Here is a 22,955-nt window from a genome sequence, read left to right on the forward strand (position 1 = left end):
GGGCGCGGAGGCCGGGCCGGCGGCCGAGGGCACCGGGCGCGCTTCCGCCGGCCGCGCCGCGCGCGCCGCGGTAAATGGGAGGCTCGGGGGCGGGGGCCGCGCGGCCGGGGAGTTTCAGGAACTGCAGGAGCGGGCGGCGGCTGGAGTCGCCGAGCGCCCAGACTCGGGGCCGAGGCGGAGCTGCCGCCGCCGCCGCCGCCGCCGCGCCGGGGCCCAGCCGTAGCCGCGCTCCCCCTCGCCGGCCCGCCGCCGGCCCACAGCGCGGCGCGCGAGAGGAGCCGGCCGTCCCCGGCCGCCGACCCGACCGCCATGGCCACGAAGGTGAGGGGCGCGCGGCGCAGGCCCTGGCGGCCCCGCGGCGGCGCAGGGAGGGTCCGGGCCGGGGGCGCGGGCGGCCGTGCGGCCGAGGAGGCCGACGACGGGCGGCCCGCGGCGCCCCAGGGCTCGGGCCGCGCGGGGCGAGGGCTTTCGGGGGCGCCGGGCTGGAGGCGCGGGAGGGTCGCGGGGCGGGACCCCGGACGGGAGCGGCGCCTCCTGCAAAGTTTGCGCCGGAGCGTGGGCTGCGGCCCGGCCGAGGGACGGAAAGTTCCCGCGGCCCCCGGCTCGCTCGGAGGAGCCGCCCCGGCCCTCGGGAGCCCCTAGTCGTGTCCGGACTGGTGTCCACTCTCCGTCGCACACGACCGGCCACCGCGGAGAGGAGCGTCCCCTCCCGCCGCCCAGGGGTGGGCCCCCGGCTCGCCTGCCGGTTTTGGGGGGGCCCGACCCCCGGCGAGAGGACCCGGCGCTTTAAATTCAGGCCCGCGAGCGAGATTGCTCCTGGGGAGGGAAAACGCAAATTGAACGCCCCGCGCTTCCCCTTCCTTCATTTTTCTTGTTTTTCTCTCTTTTCTTTTGTTTTGCTACCTTTTCAGTTTGAATGGTATTTCCAGCGTGATTAAAATACAAAGAGGGAAATGACTGTACTTTCAATAACTCATTTGCTTGAAAAAGGCCTAGGCCCCAATTACGTGGTGGAACTTTGATTCGTGTTTGGTAATTGGCCAGCAGTGGTGCTTGGCTTATTTTAGGGTATTGTGCGAGGAATTACCGGTCACTCTTTGCTACCAGCGTCTATGGAAGTCACCCTTCCCCGCTCCCTTTCCTGGGGCGTCTTCTTTAGTTCTCGATGTAAACTAGGAAAGCCTCGATCTTTGATTAAAGACTTGAGGTGGGAGACCCCTCCAGGCGCTAGTCTTGTGGGTGGAGAAATGGAGTGATTTAGGCAAATAGTTTTTTGTACTGTCACCTTTGTTGAGATCAGTGCCCTCTTCCATATTTTGTTTGAAATCTCTAAGCTTCTTTTGGGGTGGTGAAAACCTTACATTTTTGTAGGCGTTGGGGTTTTGTTTTTGGTAGAGGAATAACTTAGAAAATGGTAAGAAGTGTAAAATTCCTTTGAAAGATCAGATTGTTTGATGTCATTCCAGTCTGTTAAATTCCGTGCCCAGAGTCTATGTAGGTGCAGTGTTTATGTATTTTTTTTTAAATGGACATTCTCCAGAGAACCTATCGCCGGCTGTTACTGAAATAATTACCTTCTTGTTAATATATATATTATTGGCTGTGTTCCTCCTTGGTTTTATCAGGTGTGATAGAGCTTGGTACCTTTTTAACACATCTAATTTTGTGCTGATCTTTTTAAAAACAAAACTGAGCTCAAGCCAAGGATGTCTAAGGAAATTTGATTTTAAGGTTCGTTGACAAACATTCCAGGAATTTCCAGCCACACGGTCTTATTTTTTTACACTCATCTTGCAACCTTAAAAGTTGTTTGTGGTAGGTACCTACTCAGAGGTGGTCAGTGCTGTGGTATTTCACACTCTGACCTACTAATGCATGTTGCCAGTATTATCCTTTAAGTGGGACCAGGCTCAGTAGCTGGCGTGGGTGTGCATAATGAAAACTCTCTTTGATAGTTACACTTAACTTAGTTTTTCTACAAACTTGAAAAGGATGGTGGTTCTTGTACTAAACTTGAATTGCATGTGTCATCGCTAGACACAAGCCTTGAAGCATGTGTCAGCACTTCTGACCTGATTATCTGCACTATTCTGAAGGCAGATTCCGATGACTCTGGCTCTTAGTTTCTTTTACCTTTCTAATCACGATTCCACATGGGACTCATTTCCATGTTAACACAGTGACAAAGTACTTCCATTTTTTAAAAAAGGAGGAGCAAAGAAGCACTTATTAAAAGAGGACCCTTCCTCAGTTTTCTGGTTTTCCTGTTTCCTGATGATTCTCATAGCAAACCAGAGTCTCATTTAAGTTGTTCCCAGAGAATAAAGTCCTTGCTGTTTCCCCTCCATCAACATCTGTGTGTTGTGGGCTTTTTCTTTTCTTTAATTAGGTAGATGGAGAGCGGGTACTTTTTAGTAACAATAACATCTGACTTTTTATAAAATTTAAGACTCATGTGGCCCTCGGACTCTTGCTGCAAGCATTAAGTGAAGACAAATAAACGCAACATCTTCCTATTTTAGGCGGTGTTGGGTTTCCCTTTGAGTTTACAGAATGGCTTCGGTTCTCTTAGATATGATTTTCTTATGTATTATATGTTTTCTTGAAGATGCAGTTATTTTTGAACTTCATGACTTTTTAAAAACTCCTCTTGTATACTCTAATAGAAATGAGCTTTTAGAAGAAAAACTTAAATCGGGCACCTCTTCACTGCTAAAGAAAGTTAATCAGTAACTGCATATTTTAAAGGGCTTATCTGTTCTTTGATTCTAATCATTACCCAGTAGAATGCTGAACTCAGTTGTGAATATATGCATATGTCACTCAGGCCAGGCAGGGCTCATTTAACAAATACAGGGAAAGGCTAATATGAGTGTGTAGTCTTGACTGCTGTTAGAAGCCTCAAAAGGTTATATTTTGACACAGTCATATAGTGAACTTAGGAGTAAATTAAATTTTATTTATTAAATCTTGGGAAACAAATTCCTTTTTTTTGCCCACATATAACAAAAGGAACATAAAATTGTTAATGAAAGTTAATCCGTAGCTATATAATTTAGCTGTAATTCCCATGTCAGAGTTAACCTTTGGTAACTAATTTGGATCCTTTTGTGCTTACATAGTCACTGTTAGGAGTGATCATTATTACAAATATCTAGGAGTCCCTGATGCTTTTTTTTTTTTTTAACTTTCCAGCTCCAATGGCTAAAGTTACACATTTGTGTTATACTACTTGTCTGGTGGAATTAAGTTGGGTGTGGAATGTAGAGATACTGCTAGAAAATGAGTGAATTTCTCAGAACTGTTGCATGATAAACATTCGTAAGAACAGTTCAGAAAACATACTTTGTAATCTCTCCGGAGCAAAAACCTCTATATCTGGAAAAAAAAAATAGAAATATCTTTCTAAAGAGCCTTAAGGATTAAAGTTGATCTCGGTAGTCTTTTTTAAAAAATAGTATGGAAAATGCTACCCATTCAATTTTGTGTAACAGTAATATTTTTTAAACTCTCTTAATAAATAGAATATCTGGACATCTTTTGTATAGTCAAAGACTCTATGATAGTACAAAGGTAAACCAATTTCTTATTAAAGAAGGGATAGATTAGAAAGCATAAAAATTTTGCAGTTTTCTGTATTGACTATCTGAAAATTATAGTTTTACTTTGATTGCCCACCTGACACTTTATGACTTTACATATGCTGTTCCTTTCTTTTCTAGAAGGCTGTTCTCTGGCCTCTTCCTCCAGGTGCCGCCTTTTTACACATTACGTCCCAGCTCAAAGTACCACTTCATCTGGAAAACATTCCTGATCTCCCCGATCTTTGTTACAGGGTCACACATGTCCCAACTATCATTTCAGGTGTATTTCTGTGACCTGTGACTGTCTCCTTTAGGATGCTGTCAGGTCGAGGAGGCTGGGACTGTGTGTGTGTGTGTTTGATCACCTTTGCATCCTCTGTGACCAGCACAGAAGTGAGGCTCTTGATAAGCTATTATTACGTGAATGAATGTTGAAGTTTCTTGCTTCAGTTCTTCCCTCTCCAGTTTGAAAAAGCAAAAAGATGTTCCTGTGAAATAAGTGACTGTTAGGGAAAACTCTGTATCTGCAACTGTAAGCTTTCATTCGTTTAATTATGCGTTTTAGTAAACTTTGTTTTTAAGTATACGTGCACAATGGAAAATACACATCTACAGCCTAGGTATTAGCAATGTCTTTTAAATAGAGTAATTCAGTTTTACTAATGATGACATGAGAAATTGGTTCTTATGTTTTAAGGTAACTGGAATGAGCTTTGTACTTCTGAGATTTTGAAAGGATTTATCTTAATCCATGAGTTGTTAAAAGTGTGTTTAATTTTTTAAAGTATAGGGTTTTCCTGTTTATCTTTTTGTTAATGATTTCTAACTTAATTTCATTGTGATCAGAGAATGTGATTGATACTAATACTATACCTGAAAATTTGTTGAGGCTAACTTTGTACGTAGCATGTAGTCAGAAATGTTCCACCTGTGCATAAAATATATATATATATATTCCCTAATTGATATGTGTGTGTGTGTGTTCTGTATGTGTCCATTAGGTTAAACTTATTAATTGTGTTGTTCACATCTGTATCCTTACTAACTCTATTTGATCTGGGATCTAACTGACCTTTTGTCTACTTGACAGACATGTTAAAATGATGGATAGTTTTATTTGTGTTTAGAATTGGTATTATCTTCCAAGTGACTTGAACTTTTTATCATTATGAAGTGACATTCTTTATGGTACATTTTTTTTCTTAAAGGACATTTCATTTAAAGTTAATGTGGTTTTACTAGCTTTCTTTTGGTAAATATTTGCCTGGCATATAAAAGCCTGTAGCTGAATTTTACCTTTTTATCTAGTCTGGCTATCTTTGTGGCTAGAGAATTTTCTCTGCTTTTATTTGTGTTCACCGATGTGTTTGGATTTCCGGCTACCATCTTATAGATTGATTTAGGTTCTCTTTTTCATTTATTTTACTTCTTTTTCCCCCCTCTTGACTTTTTGGAAGGTTTGTCCTATATGTTGGCTTTTTCCCAGTGGTTATCATAAGCATGTATGTTACCATTTCTAAGTTAAAGTCTGAAATTATTCAATATTATTACCCTCCTCCTGAGGGTATAAAAGACCTTTGGATGTTTAACTCCAATCATCTCCCACAGGATAGTCAGTTTTTGCCCAGTATTTGAATTGTCTTTTCCACCACAAATTAGACATTATTTTTATTTTTTGTACAGTAATGTTTATTTAGATTTCATCACATTTTAGCACACCTTTGCTTACTATTCCTTCTTACATTCCAGTCTTTTGTGGGATGATATTCATTCTGCCTAAAATGAATTCTTTGGAATTTTCATTAGAGCAGGTTTGTTGTTGGTAAATCCCTTATGTGTGCAAATGTATTTTGCCCTTTCTTAAACGGTAGTTTCCTAGGTACAGAGTTCTAAGTTGACGGTATTTTCTCTCAGCATATTTGAAGGTATTTTTCCTGTTTTCTACTGGCTTTCAGAGTTACTGTAAGAAATTAGCCATCTAATATTTTATAGATGGTCTCACTCTTCCCTCTCTCTGTTTTTAAGACCTCTGTGTCTTTAGTATTTTGCAGTTTCACTGTAGTGTGTCCCTGTGTGGATTTTATGTACACAGCTTGGGATTTAATAGGTGGCTTGGGTCTTTCAGTAAGTAGCTCTAGAACAGTGCAGTTCAGTAGACTTTTCTGTGGTGTTGCAGATGTTCTACATCCGCTCAGTCCCGTAGGTGCCACCTGCCACATGTGGCTCATGAGAATTTGAAATGTGGTTAGTGTGACTGAGGGAACTGTTTAATTTTAATTTAAATAGCCACATGTGGTTAATGGCTACTGTATTAGGGAGTACAGTTGTAGAAAATTCCCAGCGATTATTATTTCAGGAATATTGCCTCTTCCCCATTCTCTCTTTCTGGAACTCTAATTAGCTTGAAAAGATCCAGCAGACATCTCACTTCCTGGCTCAACCTGTCATGTTTTCTTTCTGCTTCATTCTGGATTATTTCTTCGGCTCTTTCAGTTCTGTTTTTGTTTTTTGTTTGTTTGTTTGTTTGTTTGTTTAGTAAGGCTTAATTTGCTCTTTTATCCATACCTTCAATTTTTAATTATATTCTATTTTTAGAAATTGTATTTGGTTCTATTTCAGATCTGCTTAGTCATTCTTTATAGTCTCATTCTTTCATCATATTTTTAAGCTTCTCTTAAGCATAATGAACATTTATAGTTTGTATCTGTTAATTCTAATATCCGAAGTCTAATTTGGCCATCTGTTTTCGCTCATTCTTACTCATGGTACATTGTTTTCTTGTGTATTTTTATTTTTTCTGTGAGTTAAGCATTTTCTTTGGAACTTCGTCTAAGGAATTTTGATACCTAAGATGAAGTTATATGGTCCTCCAGAGAGAGTTTGTCTTTGCTTCTGCCAGTCTCCTAGGGGCACTGCATCTTAGGGGTCATTCTGACTTTAATTCCTGGCTCAATGTTTTTTTGGCCTTGCTGGGTAGCATCAACATGGAGCTCATATCTCAGGGGCAAGTTTTCGACATTCTTCTACCCTGTGTCAATGATGATAAGTTTCCTTGCTGTTAGAGGCTCTTCTACCCTATGTTGAAGTCCTCTTGGGGTCTCAGCCTCTAGCCCAGTACAGGGGTCCTGCCCTCCTCCAGTACACCCTTCAGAGCACAGACCCAAACTCAGGGTCTCCAGGGTTTGGAGGAGACTCCCAGAGTTTCCGCTCTCACTTCTATGATCTCTCTAGATCTCTTCCTTTTGTGCTAACTCAGCAGTGTGTTTTAAAAGACGTTTCTTTTTTGCTTTTAATATTTTATTCAGCACTTAAGTGTTTCAATTTGGTGATGGTTAGGGGTTTCAGCTTGCCACATTTGCCAGAACAAAGTCCAAGTCAAAGCTTCTTTGCAACAGACTGAAGTGAAGGAGCGGAATACGTGCAGGCAAAGTGTTAACCCAGTCTTTGGAGAGAAAAAGGTGAAAAAGCAAAGTTGTTAAGCATTTAAGTTGAAACCACACCCTAAGTCAAACAATTATATTGACAGACTGTGGACATTTCACTTTCCAATTGGTGCTTTTTTCCTCACACACACCCCCGCTTTGACTGTTAAAAACACATGATAGATTTAGCACACTTATTCATTTTTAGGCATTGTAAATACAGTACTTAAGAATGTTATTCAGTATGACTCAATTTTTCTAAGCTATTTTTAGTATCTGAAAATTGAGTCATATAGTAGTATTACCTGCAGAGACAGGATGCAAAAATCACCTGTTTGTGATTGTTCATTAGTCAGAGACATAGAACTTTAGGGCGGAGTTAATGAGGGTGAAAAATGCAGGTTTATTCTGGGAACTGTCACCCATCATCTTTCATGGACTCCATTTGAACTCTGAGCTCAGTGCCAGGTCCTTTGCTCCACGATGGGATGTCATCTCAAAGGCCTTGTCCTTGCCCTCAAAGAACACGGTCCCAAAGTTGTAGTGTCCCAGAGGAGTACATGTTTCTGTCGGGCGCAGTGCAGGCTCCTGTCACGCCTTCTCCAGCCCGCAAGGTTTTCAGAGGAGCTGAGTCTGGAAAGGTTTCTTTTCTTTAATTCACCGAGTGAGTTTTAACCCTTTTTCTATCACATTAGTCACTTTAAAAATACATAGTACATCGTGACAGTCTGCCAAGTCCAGTCTTTGTCTTGTAAAGTCGCAGATACTGAGTTCAGCAGGCATTTGTGCCTCTGTCATGCTGGAAGTAAGGATGACAAGATCTAGATCCTTGCCTAAGAGAATTGGCAGTCAGAAATTAATGAGTTATTTAAATTGTACCAGTTAAATGCCAGCTTAAATGTACTATCTAATGCAGATTCACAGAAGAGGACTTGAAAATGTAGGTACGGGTGTTAATAGTTGTCTAGCTCCTGGTGGCTGCACCTAGCAACTTTTTCATCTTTTATACTGTTTTGTCTTCTCAAGGTTTTGAAAAATGAATATTTATTGTTTTTGCAATAAGGAAGAAAACAAGATCACTTTTTTAAATTTAAAAACTTATTGTCATTAACCAGGCCCCCAAAGCAGATTCACAAACTTACCCACCTTCTATTAATTTATTTTGAATTATACTAAGATGAAAAAAATGTTTTTAATTAATGCTTATAAATAGTAAGTAGCACATCAATAGAAAAATGCATTCAAGATTACACATAGAAACTTAGAAATTAATTTTACCTCCTTAAACACCATATTTTTATGTCTTCCAAAGGGGAAAATGTTTGTTTTTTTAAATTTTAAAAATAAAAACTTACTGTAACAACCGGCACTGAAACTGAAAGTCTTAAAAATTGTTGCTTCCTAAATACATTTGTGATTTTACCTGCCTCTCTGCACCCTTTCTCTCAGGAGCTGAGAGGAAGCAGAGCAGCTAAGCCTTTGTGGGTCCCCAGCAGTTTTTATCACTTCTGTACTCTCCCCACCTTCATAAGATGAGAGTCAAGAGTTTAAGATTTTTGCAGCCTTTTTGTTGATGTATCAGACTGACTTTGTCCTGTGATTACTGTGAGCAATAAGTAAAGCGTATTCAGTGTCCTTAGAACCAAAAAAACTCAGAGCTAGAAAATCAGTAGCCTTTAGACAACTAACATCTGTAGTTATTCTAGATAGATCCGTCTTAATCATTTAAAGCCAAGACGATACCAAAAATATGGAGATTGTTTTTTCAAAATTCTGATATTTAAAGCTACTTCTGGTTCTAGTCTTTATTACTATGTCCATACTATTTTAAAACCCATTTTTATAAGTAAAAACATCTCATTCTTCCTGCAGTTTTTATATAAAAGTCATAGGCGTTCTCTAAAATGCCAAGTATTAAAAATTTTCCCCCAAACTTTACCTCTCCCCTGACTCAGTAGGAGTCACTGCTATAAAGAAAGATTGTGAAAATTGAAACAAGCTCCCATCTAAGAGAAATTAGACTCTTACTAAAGCACGTCAGTCTTTTCTGAGGGACAATCATGTTTCCTGAGTTTTCATGGTAGATCTGCGATACCCTCGCTGCATCCCAGTCCTCACCCGGGGAGCTTGTCAAATCACAAATTGCTGGACTTTACCCCCAGAGTTTCTGATTCTGGAGGTGGAGCCCAGAACGTGTATTTCTACCAGTTTCCAGCTGATGCTGATATTGCTGGTCTGGGACCACACTTTGAGGACCACTTTTGTGGAACATGAAAAGTAAATCTGGGTTCTGTGCTCAGCTCCCCGCTGGAGTCTGGGCACTATGGAGTGGGCGGGCACTAGCTGAGTGCAGTGAATGTCGCTTCTTGCTTAAAGGACTCTTCATTCTAACTGGGTCCAGGTGATGCTGAGAATCAAAGGAGTCATAAAATAGTCTCAAATAAAAGCTGTTTTTTTCTCATCAGCTGTGGTTTTCAGTAACTTTTGGTCATTTATATTATGTACAAAATGACTTAATACTATTAGTGCCTCTGATTATTAAGGTGGTGAGGTGACTAGGGCCGATAATTACTTCTCCTGTTGCTTCCTAGTTAGCCAGAAAACATGCCCTGCAATTTTGTGTATATCATCATCATTCACAGTAATCAGTCCAGATTTATTTGCATTGTATACATTACTAAAGCGGTTGTATAATAACAATTTTTAATTCATCAGGGGGATTATTATGTAAAAGAACCCTGCTTTTAAATTACTTTGTAATTTAGATAATCTATGGTATTTGTATAAATCCGGGTTTGTTTGTTTTTTTTTATCTTATTTGTGTAGTATGGACCTATACTTAATTTCGAAGAATTCGAATTTCATCAGATTCAGCTTTTCTAGTTTCCCACTTAGATGCCTCAAAGAAGTAAAACGACAAGTTTGTTAGAGCCAGAGAAAAGAATTGGGTATAATCCCCAAACTGGAAAGTATAGTTCCCCAAACTAGTCCCCTCCTACCTTCGAATAACTAAATTGATTGGCGTGGGACTCGTATATGTAGAAGGCGTGTGACGTGCTCTTGTCGTCTGCACCCCCGTTCGTTCAGTAGTTCTTTTCGCTGCTTCCTTGTGGTGCCTGAGGGGACGGGAACTGTTTCACTTTTGCCCTGCTCTACATAGGACACAGTCGTCTGCAAAACTCAGATACGTTCTGTCCTAATGCAGCAAGTGGCCTTTTCCCGCTTCCTGTCCATTTGCTGTTTCACTGGGGTTTTGGAACCAGGGAGAAGGTTCTTCTCTCCGGCTGTCACCAGCCGTCGCCGTCATCTCTGGGCTCTGCTCTGCACTTCCTCACTGTCATCTTTTCCCGGCTTTAAGAGTGGAGGTGAGGGCGGGCTGTGGGCGGGAGAAACAGCCTTGCCTACTCCCTCCTTTGCAAAAACGTCGTCCAAGCCTGGAGTTCTCCTCTGGTAGGGACCTTGGAGCCCACAGGCAGGAAGACTTTTAGTCACGTTCTGCTGCCTCGCATCCCCTGGAGGCAGTGAGCACTGCTGATTTGACTTTGGGGTGGGGGGTAGAAAATGAGGAAAAAACACCCCTAAAGATGAAAAAATAACATTTCAAAAATAGTATCTTTACTAAATTTTCTTAAGGAATAAGTAAAAGTTTATTTAAAGGGCTTACCAAAGTGTCTGCCTTATAGCAACAGATAGTTATTTGGTCGGGTAGTGTTATTCATGGTATTATGAAGTAAACTATAAACTGGGATCTGTTAGACCCCAAGATCTAGGGTCTAGCTTAACTATATTGGGGAACTTAAACAAGTTTTTCTAATTTCAAATTACTCTTGTGGAGGCGATGAACTTTTCGATCTACTTCTTACTTATCCAAAACTCTGTTAACCCAGTTTCCCAAATCTGGGTGTCTGGCAATTTGAGTTTGATTCTTTTTGCCATTGCCGAGGTGTGCCTTGTTGATTCTGGTAAATTACCTATCATACATCAGAACAAGACAAAAACAATGCAGAATGTTAGAGGCATGGATGGCAGAAGTATGAATGAGATTAAACAGCACATTGGCATTGCTAGAAAATCTGTGATATACCAACGTGTTTAGCAGGTTCATTTACCAAGTTTACAGATAGCACATTTCGTTGGATCTTCATTGGTAGATCATCATATTGTTCCTTCAGTAAATTGTTGAGTACCTGCTGTGGGCCAGAAACTGTTGAAGCATTAAAAAAAATAATTTTAAAGTCCTTGCACTAAGGTAAAAATCCCTGTTCTCATGGACCTTGCATTCTAATGGAGAGATGGCAATAAATAAGGTCAATAAAGAGAAAAATAAGGTAAGGAGAAAAATACAGCTGGGAAGGAGAAGAGAATGTGTTAAGGTGTGTGTGTTGCGTGTGTGCGGTGTGCACACAGAATGTTAGATGGGGTGACCGAGGAGGCCTCCCTGGGAAGGTGACCCTCAAATCAAGACTTGAAGGAGGGAAGGGAGCTGCTCATTTAGAACTTTAAGGAAAGAGCTTTGCCCTCAGGCAGGAGCATGCCTGCACGTCCATCCCTTCACCTGTCCATCCCTTCACCTGTCTGCGTGTAGTGTAACCTACGCATCAGTGTGGTTGAGTCCATGTTACAGCAAGAGTAGCATGGTCCCTCAGGTCATAGAAAGTTAGGGGTGATGATAAGGGTTTGACATTTATTTTGAGTGAGATGCAAAACCATTGGAGGGTTTTCAACAGACGTAAACTGACTTCTTTCTTCTCTCTCTCTTTTTTAAGAGTTGCTTTTGCCTTAATTAGCCAAAGCTAACTGGGGAGGCAATACTTCGCTTTTTTATCGAGTATGAGTCTTGTTTCATCCCTTCTTGAAACTTAATTGATTGCATCTAATTAAAGTCACAGTAGGAAAATCTCGTGCTCCATTTAAGCCAATCAGCTCAAGAGCTGCAAAAGGGTCGATAGACTGTCCTTTTATGTATAAGGAATAGCCCAGTCAAGTCAGTAGAAAATAATTCTTAAACAAAATTTCCTTTTTTTCTTCTTTTTCATTTGTTTAAATGAAATTTTAAAATTCTCTAACATATTGAATTTTAGATTCTGCTAGAAAATTTCAGATCATGTCTCCTGGGTATACTGAAAGTATATACATAAACCTGTCAGACCATTTGTTCCTTTGGGCTACAAAATAGTTGGTTTGGCTGTCATCATTTTATTTTATTTATTATTATTTTTTTTTTAGGCGAGGCAACCCTTGGTTGACCTCACAGATTGCAAGGACCTTGTCAGCTTACAATACCTTATTTTTTATTTTTTTATGCCTACAGCACCTAGTCTTCCTAGGTGGTCTCCCATCCAAGTACCCGACCCTGCTTAGCTTCCGAGATCAGACGGGATCGGGCTTGTTCAGGGTGGAATGGCCATAGATGGCTGTCATCATTTTATAGACCAGTGTTCACCTATACAATAAGTAAAATATTTCCAGAACGGCAGATTTTAAACATATAAAAATATTTATAATCAGTTAAAACCAACTACATTCCTCTTCTGTTGGGGTCACTGCTTGCTACAGCAGTGTCTTGCGTAAACTTTGTGAAGCCTCAGCAGTTTTGAGAACAGTAGTGTAAGGAAGCAACGGAAACGCTGGGAATTGGGTCACAGGGTTCTCATGGGCTTTAGAAGAAATGGTATCATCCTGGCTTAGGATTTTGAGATTCGGTGAATCTTTATATTCCTGGTTTCATTGTGATTTTTTTTTAGGTATGAAATATATTTTTGAAATTTTATATGCTTTGTGTTTAAAACCCCCATGGTGTTGAGTTTCGAAGATACTGCCTAAACAGTTTGGCATGATTCAACATTTTTTATTTTAACTTTATAAAAATTCTAAACACAGACAAAAGTAAAACAATACAATGAGCCCCCTCTACATATCACCAGTCTTAACAATGATTTATTCCTGGCCAATTTTATTTCCTCTAACCTTCCTTTCTCATTTTCCCCTTCGTTATTTTGAAAAAATTATTTAATGATATTAAATAATTCTAGACATTATTTAATGAGTATATACACATAAAAACATTTTTTAATAATATTATTTAATATCCAGACATTATTCAATGACAGCTATTATTTAATGGTAAATATTTCAGTACAGACCCATAAAAATAAGACTTTAAAAAACACATTATTTAATGATAAATATTTCAGTGTATGCTCCTAAAAAAAGACTTTCTAAAAACATGTACTAATAATTACTGTTATCCCACTTAAAAATTACAAATAAATTCATAAACCTTGAAATACCCAGTCTGATGGTGTATAATGTAAATATATTCATGTATTAATAGCTTGCTGTATTTGTCGCTTGATACACATCAAGGTAAGGACAGCGCCGTCTAGTTTAGCTAGAGGCTTAGATGATGGTACTTAAAAACTATTATTTATCGGCATTTGTGTGAATCTGCCAATGTTCTTTTAAAACAAATTCTGCCATAGGTAATGTGCCTATAGCTAACATACCCAAAGGTTTTAGGATCTGTGTGTTGCTTTCCTCTTGTCAGCTTACTGCACTTAAACTCCTCAGCAGACAAGGCCCTTCAGAATTTCCCTGTACAGCGTAAGCGGTGCTGGCAATAGGGTGTTTAGAACAGAGTCGAGGAGAATGGGATTATGTGTGTCTTTTATCACATCATTGGTGGTCTAACTTTTCACCTCCGTGTGTTACCTGTCATTGATTTAAAAGTTGATGTAAATGAAGATTGAAAAAGAAATACTAACCATCTTATGCAACTTAAAATTCATAAATATACATTTATTCACCAATCCTTTGATAAAAAGCCAAGGTCTTTTTAGATTGGAATTCTCAGCGATCCATCTTGAATAATCTCATAATTCATTGCCTATGATATCTATTTTTGGTTTCTTTTAAAGAATTTAAAAAATAATTTCAAAGCCTTGTGAATACAGAATCCTAGAGTTTTAAAAATTATTAGTTCCCATTTGTCTTAACTGTTTTCTCAGCTACACTTATTTTGACAGTAAACTTTTTAGCAACTTTATTTAATCAAAGCTTTTCAGTTAACTTAGTTTTCTTAGAAACAATTACTCTTTTTTCATACTCTTGTTTGAATAGCTTATGTAATAACTCAAGCTAGCTACAACAAAGTACAACAGACATCAGCAGGTTTAAGAAACATCTTGGTAAACATGTGATTCCCCTGGTGGGACCAGAATTGCCCTGCGTATTAGGGAGTTGCCTCCTAAAGGGTTCAGCATGCCACGTGTTTCATACAGACACAGAGCGTCAGTAAGTCTGGTGAATTGGTCCTGTGGGCTACAGGATGCACTATACTCTTCTGTTAATCAGTCATATTGTTGAGATTTGTGGCTAGGTACCTGGGATTGCTTAGGTTAGAGTAAGTTTCTAATGGATCTTTCAGGCTTTGAGGAGAATTAATGGTGGGTGATGAATTCAGTATTTGTTCCTTAATATTTTAACTTAATCAGTTGCCTTTAGTAAATCAGAATCCTAGTGCCCTATCATGATTTATCAAAAGTGCTTCTGTAACGTTTTCAGTGAAAATGGATCTTAGACAATTATCTAAAAACTAACAACATAGTTTACTGAAGTGCTGTGGTATCAAAGAAAGTGATAATCATAGCTCTTCAAAATTTAGAGGATCTTACAAGTGTGAGGAGCTTCATGGTTACAGTTTCTGCGGTAGCCTTCTTCCACCTTCGAAGTGGAAGATTGAATTCAGTGAAAAACATTCTGCTGCTGCTGATGGGACATACTCTTTCGTGGCATTCCACGTTAGTCTATATGTATTGTAGTGCTTATTATCATTTGCAACTAAAGTACCTAACTAGGTTTACTTACCTTAGAGGATATAAAAGATAAAGACATAGCCTCTATCCTTAAGGCCCTCCTGGTTTTAGTGTTTTTAAAAACAAATGTACGAGACCATATTCAATAGGAAAATGAAAGATAGTGACCAAATCGTTAAGGCTCAGAGTAGCCTCTGCCTCACTTTCTCTGATTTGTTCCCTCCCTGCTAACCCTTTCCCTGCTCACAAACAAGTCCTCAGCCCACTCTGCTTCTGTTCTACTGGTACATTCGCTTTGTCACACCACATTCTGTTGTAACCATTTCTCTTTCCCAGCATCCTTTAAAGGTGGTGGCTAATTAGCCTTGGCTAATTAGGCCAAGATCTGTCCCTAGAGCTGGACATGGGGTTACCTTACAAAATGGGGGATGGTGATTTATCCAGCAAAGAGGGAAGAAGAGAGCGTGAATGTTATGAGCACTCTGCAGTGCTGACTCCAGTGGTGACTTCCTAGGTGAGAGGAGAGAGCCATCTGCCAGGGGCTTTGGTATTGTGGAGTGGGAGGCAGGGTTAGCTTTTTACAGTGGGGTTAGGTTATGGAGGATTCTTTAATGCCAGAAAACGAATCTGAGCAGCTGGATCCTAGGTAACAGGGAGTCATTAGGCGTTTTCGATATGCGGCATGGCGCCTGTTTTATTAAGAGAGCCTCGACCAGCAGAGTGCAGAGTTCACTGGGTGAGAGGAAAGACTGCGGCAGGAAGACTATCAGTTAAGGGGCCAGGACGTGATTAGCTCCAGGATAACATATCACAGGTGCAGGGCAAAAAACTGGGTTAAAATTCCAATTCTTCCATCTCGTTGGTCATTCTACCTCAAGACAAGTTACTTGATGGGTGTAGCTGGTGTGAGCTGCAGTGTCTCCTGCAAAATGGGAGTAGTACCACCATTTTAAGATGTTTTGAAACTAAGGACAGGTGAAGTGCCTCATGCCTGGAGACGCTTAGTCCCACTTCACCTTTCTGCTACTTGGTTTTCCCTTTTTGTAGAGTTTACTAGTTTGCAAAAAGAATCCACTGCAAAGGAAGGAGATGCTGGCAAAAGTCTAGTCAGAGGTACATTCCCGCCTCGCAGAAGGTGTCCAGTTAGGACCCCTTCAAGGAGCTGTTCTGGCTTCTCAGTCTTCATGTGTAGTGGATCCCTCATTCTGTAATCTTTTCTTGGTTGCTGTTTAGTCTAAATCTCATCATTTAATCAAGTTTGATTCATTCTTCTGTTTTTGGTATAATAAGTTAGCTCTTGAAATAGTGTATTATTTTATTAACTTAATTCTCTTTGGCAGGCTTACATTACTGTATCTTTAACCTCACACTTGTAATGCAATAAAACCAGCTGTAGTTCTGTGCTGAGTTTTATATTAGCCATATGAATCTAGAAGAGAAATTGCCCTAACAAGGAACTGATAACAATAAATCATAGTAAGAGTTCTGGCCTTGCCCACGTATTCAGCTTGAAGCAGATACCCGTATTCCTCGTGTAACACAGTTGTTTGTGTCTTTATGTAGAACCTTAAGGAGAAGCATCATTTTGAGTAGTTAAATATTAATCATATTTCACTTAAGTGTAGTAGTATTTTTGAAGTACTTTAACATAAAATAGTTAAATTCTTTAAATGGGCCCAGAGTGACTGGCAGGTCATCTAGATTAATCCTGCCATTTTTCACGTGTGAAAGCTGAGGCTTAGAAAATAGCCATTGTGTTTTACCTTATACACTAATTCATGGTTATGATACCTGCGTCATTAAGAAAAGACTGTTGTTTCATGTATTTCGTCCAGTTTTATAGCTGTATGTGGTAAAAGGGCAAGTCTAATGCCAGTTACTCCACCGTGACTTTTCTACTGTTTGATTTCGATTAATTTAGTTGTTTTAACTACTGGATTTTGATATGTCACTTATTCATTTAAGGTACTAGTTTTTCTCTGTATTTTATTTGGTTTGTACTATAGCGTCTTTGGTTCCATCTTTTAATAGTTTTATCCTTATAAGCCCTCAGCCGGTTCAAGTCGTACTAGGAAAATGCTACTGAGTTCTAGGGCACAGGTTCGTTTCTGCCATTTTGCATATATTCAGTCTTTCATAGTTTATCCTCAAGGTCCCCAAGCAGCAATGCAGACTGCTCTATGGCCTCGATTCCCTTTCCAGTGCCTCGCCCCAGCACACAAGGGAGCCTTCTGAGAATCTTTGTATTGTTTGAGAAATATGAATTTAAGGGAAATTTCAGTCCATGTGAGGCACTTTAAGGCACTGAGTATTATAGAATATTTTGATAGATTCCTCTGTGAGAACTGTCTCTCTTCAGTTTTATGAGATAATGTATTTTTTTTTCTAAAAGTTATTGTTGGAGTCCTCAATCCCAAAGTAATCAGTATAGTAATATAGTGTACTTGCTGTGATCATTAGCATAAAACAAAAGGGACTAGTAGCTAAAACAGGAATTTATTTTATAAGACAGTTTAATCTGAAGAAAGTTTTCAACTGCATGGGGAAAATAAATATTTCAAGGTACTTTGTGCCATTTTGGAAACTATGCTGACTTTGTATTACATTGCCATATAAAAATGTTGAAATTTTTAATATGATCCTTGGCTGTCCATTTTTCTTTGTGGCCTTAAAGTGCTAAAGATAAAGGGTTTTTTTTTGTTTTTGTTTTGTATTTCTGAAGTCATGGTATGTTTCAGGTGCCCTTTCTTAAGTGAGCAGAATACATCTGGGATAAGTTCATTTATAATTTCTCCCAAAAAATTCCCTTGGGATTTTGGATGAACTGCAATATATTTATAAACATCTTTATGGTGTTGTATCTTGTTCTCAGGAACATAGTGGGATTTATTGATAGGCTGTCTTCACTAAGGTTCTTCATGCTTTAGTTATCACTTCTGCTTCGTATTTTGTTTTTTGTTGTCGCTATTGAGAATATCCTCCCAATTATGTTTTTATCCAGTTATTGTTTCCAGAGGAAGTTGATTTTTGCCAGTTTATTTTAAAATTGGTCTAGTTAAATTATCATTATTCTAGTATTTTTTTCAAATGAACGCGGGCAAGGGCTTCCATATGGACCATCAGCTCGGCAGTCTGGGTCATCCCTCCCTGTGTACATACACGCTCTGCGGGGTGGTGGGGGGATCGGTGGTTGAGCCCCCTCAGGTGGGGCTGGCTCTCCAGCGATCTGGTGAAGTAACAGATTCCAGAACCACCTTTTGTGGGAAAAGTAACCCAGGCACTCATCTCTCCCTTGAGCCCCTTGGTGGGCCAGAAGAGGACAGTTATGCAACAGTGTTAAGCACATGGGGGAGGGGTGGTGGTGGTGGGTGGTGGTGGTGGTGTATTATGTGTGTGTTTCAGAAACCCCAGAGATCACGATAGCTAGCATTTACTGGGCTCTTTGTGCCAGTCACTCTTTAAGCACTCTGTATTTATTACTTCATTTATCACGTGTGTCACGAGGCGCATGCTGTTATCCTTATCTTATTCCTGAGGAATTTCAGAGACTTTGAGGAATTCAGCCTAGTTGAACCTGCGTGGTCTGGCTCCAAAGCCAGCTCAATGGCTGTGTTGCCAGTGATTACATTTCCTCCCCTTTTTGGGTAGGGGGATGAAAACATTGTCAATACATAGCCCTGGAGTGGGGGTGAGGGGGTGGCCGGGGGGTGGTGGCAGTGGCACAGACAAGACACTGTTCACTGGACGTGTGTAAGTTCCCCAGTTGTCTCTGGGGTTTGGGGTCCTATTTGCTTTTAAACTTCATACATAACATATACATTTACAATGCGCATGTCCATTTACAATCAGGAAAACAATGAAGCTATTTTAATTTGGTGTGGGTTATTAACCACAGCTAAGTAGGTTTTCGTGTGCTTCCCCTGGAGGTGGAATAGTGGATTAGTAACCTTTGCAGCTGTGATAAAGAACAAGGTAAACATGCTGATACAGGAATCCTAAGGTTAATAAAACATGAAATGTGGAAGAGCATGGGGACTGTTGTTCTTAGTGGTTTCGCATGTACGTGCAAACACGTGTCAAATGTATAACGTTTTGAAGGGTACTTTCAAAACTGTTAGCACTTCTGTATTTTGGCAGAAGAGAAGGAACATTTTTTAACTTTTCCTTTTTTAATTTCATTATATTGCTCTTGTTGTAAAAGTGTATTTACGTGTATACTTATGTATAGGGAAAATCACAGTACTTAGAATGAGAACTCCAGGAATATGCAACTTTAATACAGATTGTTTGCCTTCCAGTCATCTTTTGAGCTGAACTTTGAAGTGTTTTGTGCTTTGTTATAACCAGGGAAGCATTCTCTCGTTGATTGTGGTATTTTTAACAGGATTCTGATGTACATGTCAATGCTTTCAATTTTTGGTTTTTTTTTTTTGACTAGGAATTAGGTTCATGTTAAAAAAAAATACTGAAAAGGTACAAAGGGGATAACAGTGAAAATTCCTCTCCTGTTGCTCCCCTTCCTTGGCCAGTCGTCCTCTCTCCTCAGAGGCAGTGTTACGAATTTATTTTATATCCTTACCGAAATATTCTACGCATATACAAGCAAACGCATGTTGCCTTTTTCTTACACACGTGGTTGTGCCTTGCCTTATTTGCTCACTTAATGATATACATTAGAAATAATGCCACAGCCAAACGATGCGCAGATCCTCGTTCTTATTTGCTGCAGCATAGCATTTCGTTTTAAGGAGGTTCCCTGCTTTCCTCACCCCGCTTTCCTTTTGGATTGTGTCTGGTCTTTTACTATCAGAAATCGTGCTTCAGTGAACAACTATTTACATGTGTCATTTTGCACAAGTGTGAGTATTTCTAGGGGATGAAGCCCACAAGTGGAATTTCTGAGTAGAGCGTGAGTGTAATTTTGATGGGCATTACCAGTGGCCTCCCACTTCCGCCAGTGCTATGTAAGGACACTTATTTTCCTGAGCGTATACCCTCACCAACATGATCACACGTAGTCTCTACGTGTGTGTGTGTGTGTGTGTGTGTGTGTGTAAAAAATTGGGGCTATTTTTGTATATTTTTATGTCTATATGGATTTTAGGACTAGTTCTGTTTCAGCAAAAAATCCTGGCTGTCTTTTTATTAAATCATTGAAGGGAGAGTTGAGATCTTGATGGTATTGGTGCTTTCCTTCTAAAAATATGGAGTGAGGTTCTTCACATGAGTTGGTTGCACAACAATTTACTCCCAAACTTAGTGACTTAAAACAACATGCACATATTGTTTCTTATAGTCCGTGGGTGGTTTTTGTGGTCTAGAGGGCGGGGCTGAGGCTGGATGGCCTTGGGTGGCCTCAGCTGCCTGTACAGGGGGTCTCACTTTGCACAGATGGATGGGGTAGGGTCGTGGTCTCCATCTGCAGAGGAGATCCCACGCTGGTTCACTTCAGGTCACAGAGGTGGTCCTGGCAGGCCCCAGTGTGCTTTTCAGGCCTTTGCTTGTATCCCATTTGCTGTTGTTCGGTTGGCCAAAGCAAGCACACGAATCAAGAGATGAGAAAATAACCTTCACTTCTTGAAGGGAAGAGTAGCAAAGTCACATCATAAAGGAGTATTCATACAAGGAAGGGAAGATTTATTATGACTGTTTTTGCAAATAAGCACTCCCCAGTGCTTCCAATTTTCTGTGTCTTTCAGGAACATTTTAAAGCCTTTCCCAGATCAGTCTTATACATATCTTTAGTTTATTCCTAGATATTTTTATCTTTTGGAGCTACTATAAATGGTGTCTCTCCGCACCCCCATTTTAACTTAGAATTCTTGGGCAGATGATAATGTACACAGTTAAAATTAAAATGATACGAAAAGAAATACACTGAGAAATCTCATTCCCATTCCTGTTCTTACCCATTTTCCTCTTCCATCTGTATGGTAACCAATTTCAAAATAATTTTATCTAGTGCCTCTTTATGGAAATACTGGCAAATATAAATATAAATGCTCTCTACCTGTGAAGAAGGTAGCATGCTCTGTGCCCTGTTCTGCATCTTGCTTTCCTCAATGATGTAGTCATTCCACGTCAGTTCATGGGGATAGTTCTCATTCTTTTATTGCTCCATAATATTCCCTTGTCATGATATTTCATGATTTATTTAGCCAATTATTGCCTATAAGTAGACAATTAGGGTTGTCTGCAGTCTTTTTATATTGCAAACAGTGCAGCAGTAAATAACCTTGTATGCATGTGTATAGGCGCATCTAGAGAATGAACTCCCAAAAAGAGATTTCTGGTGCTGATCTTTTTCTTGATTTCTAGAAGCTCTTTATATATTAGAAAGGTGAACTTTTGTGACATGAATTGCAAAGGTTCTTTCCTTTATACGTAAGGTTTCATATATTAGTGATTTTTGTATAATGACTTTGTTCCCAGCCATCTTGTAGGAGTCAACAAATTATGGCCCAGGGGCACAATCGGCCTGCCATGTGGTTTTTGTAAATAACATTTAATTGAAACACAGCCACACTCATTGTTTATATATTGTCAATGATTTTTTTTTTTTTTTTTTTGCATTATAGCGGCAGAGACAGACTGTATGTCCTGCAAACCTCAAAATATTTACTATTGGGCTCTTTACCGAAAAAGAAAAACCAACCCAATTTAAAGCAACTACATCAAAGTGTTTTGTATGATGTAGCCATTTTGACATGGCGTTAAAAATAAAAAGCCAATTAAACGTGTGTATGTGTGTGTAATTATGAAACAATGGCAGAGCAGGCAGTCACGTGAGTGTCAAGTGTCTTTTGGCACGTTACTGGTAATAGCGACGTTATGTATGATATGGCCAGTTTGATGCCTAACATCAAGTAATTGTTAAAATTGCCTTTGTTCAATTGTTCTTATATACAGTACGTAAAGAAGCTTTGATCTGGGCGAGTTTGGATAGAAAATCTCATAAAATCATCACAATTCCTAACAGATTGGTTACAACATGGCCTCAGATTTCCTTGGTCCACGTACTTTCCAGAACCGCTCTACGTGAGTGGCACGGAGCGTGGGAGGAGTGATGTGGAAGTGGATGGCACAGTTTGATTATTCAGAACTGTCGTTTCCCTTTGGGATTCTATAATTGCCTTTTGTTATGCTCATATTTAAAATTATTCTAAATACTTCTTGGAGATTTATATTCCTATACTTAATGAATTTCTATTCACATTTCTTTTTGTCTTGGAAATTTCCCAGACTGCTTCTCTAATTGACCACCAGTTAAAAAGTTCCTTTGGATAGATCATGTTTCAGGATAACAGACGTAAACCCATTTTAGGGAAAACATTTTTAAAGAACATATTAATTTTATTTTGTTTTCATTAATTTCATTTAGTTTTATTTTGAAATTTGTGCATAAGAAAAATCAAAATTTCGGCCATTCTCAGTGGCTACTACCAATTCTTTAGAGAAATTTCTTCTATTGGAAAAAGATCTTTACTAGAACAACTGTTAAAATAAAACCTTGACAGAACTCTGTCATCTTAACTATATTCTTTAATAGATTATTAAACACATTGCTTGTGAACATTTAAGGAAACCGACTAATTTTATTTCCTTTTTTGGAAATTTTAACCATACTCAAAAAGTGGTAACTAATTGACCTATGTCCCCTTGGAAAGAGTTCCTTGTGTTGTGCAGCTGTGTTGGGCCTCGGGCTGCCATATTTAACAGTTTTACTGATGAAGCAGGTGAAACTAGGGAAAGCATGCTTCTCAGGTGTTCTGATGACAGCAGGAAAGGTTAAGGGATAATTAGACCATGGCTTCGGAATTCAGAAAACTCTTAGTAGATTGGAGCCATGGGCTAAATCTAACAAGATGAAATTTTACCGGGATATTTAAGATTCTATATTTGACCAGAATACCAACTGAATAAGCACTGGCCAAAGTTTAACAAAGGTTACTGAAATCACAAACTGATATAAACTGAAAAACACATAAGCCTTCACCACTTAGAATCTAAGAACAGATACATCTCCATCTGTTAATGGCATAATAACTGTAATGCTCTTGGAGTCAGAGTTCTGCTTCTTCTGATGATCTGATGGTTAGGTAAAGAGGAGAAATAAAGCCTTAAATATATAAGAT

General features: G+C 39.5%; 1 protein-coding gene across 2 annotated transcripts in view; it reads left to right on the top strand.

The window, feature by feature from the left end:
* The first annotated feature begins 74 nt into the window (after window positions 1-74).
* Window positions 75-22,955, top strand: part of SNX9 (sorting nexin 9) — a 79,576-nt gene continuing 56,695 nt past the window's right edge. Inside the window, exon 1 of one of the 2 annotated variants that reach the window (XM_039873883.1) lies at window positions 75-321. In XM_039873883.1, the coding sequence (XP_039729817.1) occupies window positions 310-321 (12 nt within the window). In that variant the 5' untranslated portion in view covers window positions 75-309. Of the gene's footprint in view, window positions 322-6,605; window positions 6,627-22,955 lie in introns of those variants that run through there. The other variant, XM_039873882.1, reaches the window with a different exon arrangement.

The sequence above is a fragment of the Pteropus medius genome, unplaced genomic scaffold, assembly GCF_902729225.1.
Source record: "Pteropus medius unplaced genomic scaffold, Ma_sr-lr_union100, whole genome shotgun sequence".
NCBI lineage: Eukaryota > Metazoa > Chordata > Mammalia > Chiroptera > Pteropodidae > Pteropus > Pteropus medius.